The sequence below is a fragment of the Salvelinus fontinalis genome, chromosome 27, assembly GCF_029448725.1.
Source record: "Salvelinus fontinalis isolate EN_2023a chromosome 27, ASM2944872v1, whole genome shotgun sequence".
In the NCBI taxonomy this organism is placed as follows: Eukaryota; Metazoa; Chordata; class Actinopteri; order Salmoniformes; family Salmonidae; genus Salvelinus; species Salvelinus fontinalis.
In genome coordinates this window covers 2,848,515-2,854,052 of record NC_074691.1, presented here as the reverse complement: position 1 = coordinate 2,854,052, position 5,538 = coordinate 2,848,515, and the positions used below count along the sequence as shown (strand labels likewise).

The 5,538-nt window shown below is 47.0% G+C and overlaps 1 protein-coding gene across 1 annotated transcript in view; it reads right to left on the bottom strand.

The window, feature by feature from the left end:
• The window catches only part of LOC129824867 (coiled-coil domain-containing protein 85C-B-like), a 4,978-nt gene extending 490 nt beyond the window's left edge, over positions 1-4,488 (bottom strand). Inside the window, exon 1 of the mRNA XM_055884401.1 lies at positions 1-4,488. This exon is cut by the window's left edge and continues 490 nt beyond it. Within this exon, the coding sequence (XP_055740376.1) occupies positions 2,427-3,728 (1,302 nt within the window). The 5' untranslated portion in view covers positions 3,729-4,488 and the 3' untranslated portion in view covers positions 1-2,426.
• Between the last annotated feature and the right edge of the window lie 1,050 nt (positions 4,489-5,538).

Below are 5,538 nucleotides of genomic sequence, written 5' to 3'. Positions count from 1 at the left end.
ATGATTTCAACGGGTGAGAAATACCCTCCTGTGTGAAACTTATAGAATCCCCATACTTTAATGAAGACACTTCTCCATCCTGGAGAGGGAAGTAAATCCTTTACAGACACAAGGACAGGTACTAGTCTCTGACGACCTAAATGCCAGAACTGGACAAGAACCTGACACCCTCAGCACACAGTGGGACAAACGCCTACCTGGAGGTGAAATAATTCCCTCCCCCATAATTCCCTCCCCCTGGACACAACTACGACAACATAACCAACAAAAACGGGTCACAACTCCTGCAGCTCTGTCACATTCTGGGTATGTACATAGTCAATGATAGGCTGTGAGGGGACTCCTATGGTAGGTACACCTATAGCTCATCTCTTGGCAGTAGTACTGTAGACTACTTTATCACTGACCTCAACCCAGAGTCTCTCAGAGCGTTCACAGTCAGCCCACTGACACCCCTATCAGATCACAGCAAAATCACAGTCTACTTGAACAGAGCAATACTCAATCACAAGGCATCAAAGCCAAAGGAACTGCATATTATTAAGAAATGCTATAGATGGAAGGAAAGTAGTGTAGAAACCTAACAGAATTGAGAGAGAGAGAACGAGAACGAGAACGAGAGAGAGAGAGAGGGAGGACAGCCAAAGACAACAATGATAGTCAGTGAACTCATCCAAAATCAATTTGCCGGAGTCCTTCTAAAACCAATTAACATAGTCTCCTCTTCTTCCTTCAGGGTCGTGATACTCACTGACCTAATTCACCACACATCAATCTGATTGTGATACACTGAAGACACTACTTAAGCATCCAGTGTGTGTGTGTGTGTGTGTGTATGTGTGTGTGTGTGTGTGTGTGTGTGTGTGTGTGTGTGTGTGTGTGTGTGTGTGTGTGTGTGTGTGTGTGTGTGTGTGTGTGTGTGTGTGTGTGTGTGTGTGTGTTTGTGAGTGTGTGTGTGTGTGTGTGTGTGTGTGTGTGTGTGTGTGTCTTTGTGAGTGAGTGTGTGTGTGTGTGTGTGTGTGTGTGTGTGTGTGTGTGTGTGTGTGTGTGTGTGTGTGTGTGTGTGTGTGTGTGTGTGTGTGTGTGTGTGTGTGTGTGTGTGTGTGTGTGTGTGTGTGTGTGTGTTATAATCATCCCAGACATGACTTCACGTCAGGATGAGGGAGGATTAAAACACAGCAACAGTGAGGTAACCACAACAACAACAATAGTTTAGTCATATGGTGACACATATGGTGCGGTGTGTCTGTCCACCAAAAAGCCAGTCGGTCAGACTCTGTCATACGGCAGGTTGATCCACTGCTGTGTGGGCCTTGACTGAATCCATCTGGGGGATGGAGGGCCACTCAGGCCTTGACTGAATCCATCTGGGGGATGGAGGGCCACTCAGGCCTTGACTGAATCCATCTGGGGGATGGAGGGCCACTCAGGCCTTGACTGAATCCATCTGGGGGATGGAGGGCCACTCAGGCCTTGACTGAATCCATCTGGGGGATGGAGGGCCACTCAGGCCTTGACTGAATCCATCTGGGGGGTGGAGGGCCACTCAGGCCTTGACTGAATCCATCTGGGGGATGGAGGGCCACTCAGGCCTTGACTGAATCCATCTGGGGGATGGAGGGCCACTCAGGCCTTGGCTGAATCCATCTGGGGGATGGAGGGCCACTCAGGCCTTGGCTGAATCCATCTGGGGGATGGAGGGCCACTCAGGCCTTGGCTGAATCCATCTGGGGGATGGAGGGCCACTCAGGCCTTGGCTGAATCCATCTGGGGGATGGAGGGCCACTCAGGCCTTGACTGAATCCATCTGGGGGATGGAGGGCCACTCAGGCCTTGACTGAATCCATCTGGGGGATGGAGGGCCACTCAGGCCTTGACTGAATCCATCTGGGGGATGGAGGGCCACTCAGGCCTTGACTGAATCCATCTGGGGGATGGAGGGCCACTCAGGCCTTGACTGAATCCATCTGGGGGATGGAGGGCCACTCAGGCCTTGACTGAATCCATCTGGGGGATGGAGGGCCACTCAGGCCTTGGCAGCATCACTGTCCAACGTCTCTTGTGTTATGATGTAGTTCTGTCTGTCTGAATCGTCTGTCTGAGCGGTCTGTATGTCTGAACAGTCTGTCTGTCTGTTTGAATGGCCTGTCTGTCTGAACGGACTGTCTGAGCGGTCTGTATGTCTGAACAGTCTGTCTATCTCTTTGAATGGCCTGTCTGTCTGAACGGACTGTCTGTCTGAATGGCCTGTCTGTCTGAACGACCTGTATGTCTGTCTGCCTGTCTGTCTGAACAGTATGTCTGTCTGTCTGAACGATATGTCTGTCTGAATAGCTGTCTGTCTGTCTCAGACCCATATAGGGATGGCTCTGCTTTGTTAGTAACTACTGCTGGTGCAAAGTCTAATTCCACCTTATCCTATGCATTCAGCATCCCAGCTCAAGCTTGGCTGGTATGGCCCATTGAGATGGCCTATGGACAGGTGTGGTGGAGAGATGTAGGCTATAACAGGTGTATGACAGGTGAGTATAACAGGTGAATGACAGGTGAGTATAACAGGTGTATGACAGGTGAGTATAACAGGTGTATGACAGGTGAGTATAACAGGTGTATGACAGGTGAGTATAACAGGTGAATGACAGGTGAGTATAACAGGTGTAAGACAGGTGAGTATAACAGGTGTATGACAGGTGAGTATAACAGGTGTATGACAGGTGAGTATAACAGGTGTATGACAGGTGAGTATAACAGGTGTATGACAGGTGAGTATAACAGGTGTATGACAGGTGAGTATAACAGGTGTATGACAGGTGAGTATAACAGGTGAATGACAGGTGAGTATAACAGGTGTATGACAGGTGAGTATAACAGGTGTATGACAGGTGAGTATAACAGGTGTATGACAGGTGAGTATAACAGGTGTATGACAGGTGAGTATAACAGGTGTATGACAGGTGAGTATAACAGGTGTATGACAGGTGTAGGAACTTGGACTTACCACAGAGTCCATTAGGGATGCTCCTGTGATGGTGTGGTGCTGACAGGTCATCCATGGACCTCCTCTGGAAGGTGCTTCCCAGCTTGCCCTCCCTCTCCGCGGGCAGCTTGTGTATGTGGTTGTGGCCGTTATGGTGGTCGGGGCTTCCTGCGCTCCCTGTGCTGGAGGTACTACTCCCATCCCCGACATCCCGAACTGTCCCTGTCCCGCCGTTCAGGTTGGTGAGGCTGGACTGGGAGTCTATGGAGCTCCGGGAACCGACTCCGTTCCTGTCCTCATCCAGCATGAAGATGATCTCCTTCAGGTCCGTGTTCTCGCGCACCACCCTCTCCTGGTTGGTCTCGAGCTCTTTGAGCTTTAGCTGGTAGGTGCCCACCTCCTTCCACATGGCGTTCGCGGAGTACCGGCCAAACCGCTGCCACTCCCGGGACAGCTTCTTGCCCTTCTGCCGGTCGTCGTCTAGGAAGCAGCAGAGCTCGCGCAGCTCGTTGTTGTCGTCCTGGAGCTTCTGGTTGATCTCCTTCAGGTTGCGGATCTCGTGCAGGTGCACCTGCAGCCTCCGGTTAACGTCTTTCATCATGTTGCCGTGGTCGATCATTAGGCTCATATTCTCGTTGTCCAGCCTCCGTAGCCGCTTGACCAGCTCCTCCTTGCCGCATCGCAGCAGCTCTTCATCCGGTAGCTGATTCAGGTCTGGCTCCTTGGGTCCCTCCGACAGGTTTTTAGCCATGTCTCACCGCGCGTCTGTGCTTTCTCCCCGGTCAGATATAACAGGAAGGCAGTCAACTGGATGTTTAGTCTAAACTAACCGAGTCTCAATTGCGGAATTGTATTGAAATGTGAAAACATGATACGGAAATAAAGGTGGTACCTCGGATCAAAAAGTTGAATGAATCAAATGAAAATGCGATGTTGTCTACGTCAACCATTCAGAAGAGGCTGCATGCAGTACACCCTCACCCGTCGTTCAACAACAAAAACTTGCGGTTAGTATTTGCAATTATTCTTTATCTTTGCATTTGTTCATAAATCGTGTCTATAACGTGTAAATATTAATAACATCCCGACAAAAAAACAAGTGGATGTTTGCAGATCAAATCTCCATCACTAATCCCTCGCGTTGAGAACTGTCAGAGGAATCCTCAGCATTCCAGCATTGCATGTGTAAATCCTGTTATGCACGTATGAAAAAAATAATCGAAAATTATTAACAATTATGCTACAAATCAAACATAAATATGCGTTTGGAAACGTTTTTATAAAAAAACGAATTAATAGCACTCTATTTACTATTGCCGCATGTTGCATTTCCGAGAAACGAATGTCTTTTACAACCGACACAATGCTCGAGCTCTTTCAAAGATAAGCCATTTCCCCGAAGTGGTGAGCGCCTGCACGCGCAGCGGAGTGAATACCATCGCTCGCTGGGAATTAGCACGGTCCTCCACTGTTTCCACGGACTGTAGTGCGTACTCGGATTTGAAAACGTTCAAGAAGCTCTTTATCAAGACGGCCAATCAAGAGGCAGGCCTGATCGTGCCTTCTCCACGCAATGGATGTCACTGCCTTCTTAAAGGGCCAGTAAGGAACTTCACTTCACATGTTATGAAAGACGTGAAAAGGCATGGTTTTCTTATAATAAAAAATGTATACATTTATCAATAAATGTTATAAAATAGATCTGTTTTGAATAACAATATGCAATTGAATTGGTCAGTTCCAGTATTTGAAATTCAACAGAATAATTATGAAAATATACCACTATTCTTAATTTTTTTTATTTTATTTAAACTTTATTTATTTAGGCAAGTCAGTTAAGAGCAAATTCTTATTTACTATGACGGCCTACCCCGGCCAAATCCTAACCCGTACAAGGCTGGGCCAATTGTGCACCACCCTATGGGACTCCCAACCACGGCCGGTTGTGATTCAGCCTGGAATCGAACCAGGGTCTGTAGTGACGCCTCTAGCACCGAGATGCATAATTTATAGCTATGTGACCTGTTATTATCGTGTAATAAACATATTATAAACATGGTTTGGCCTAATAACTTATAGCACTATAATAAAGCACTGCTTTCAGTCTGCAGAATGTCTCAATCCTTTTAATTGCTCTGTGAAAATGATGATAGCTTTAGTGTACACTTCCTTGCCCTGGCATGTTGACCCAATTCAAACAATGAATACACTGTTTCCAAACTTTGTACTAATTACTGAATCATCAAAGCTGAGGCGGCAGAGGAAAGAAGTGTTACACTTGATTGAGTTTTCACAATGTAACCCATCATAAAACTCTAAGTAGAATCCTTCCACTTGCAATTCAGTCAACAGCAATTCATTCAACATGTTTTAAAAATGACACTCATCTAGAGGTCACGAGTGTAAACAAGAAAGTGGCAAAACATGAATGGTCTTTATTCCGCGGGTTTACAGCGACACCTTGTGGACAAAAGTATTATTTTCTGGGGCTCAGTGATTTTTGCTAAATGATTCTACTAAAACCGGCTTCATTTACTAAAACAGACGCACTGAGGTAATAA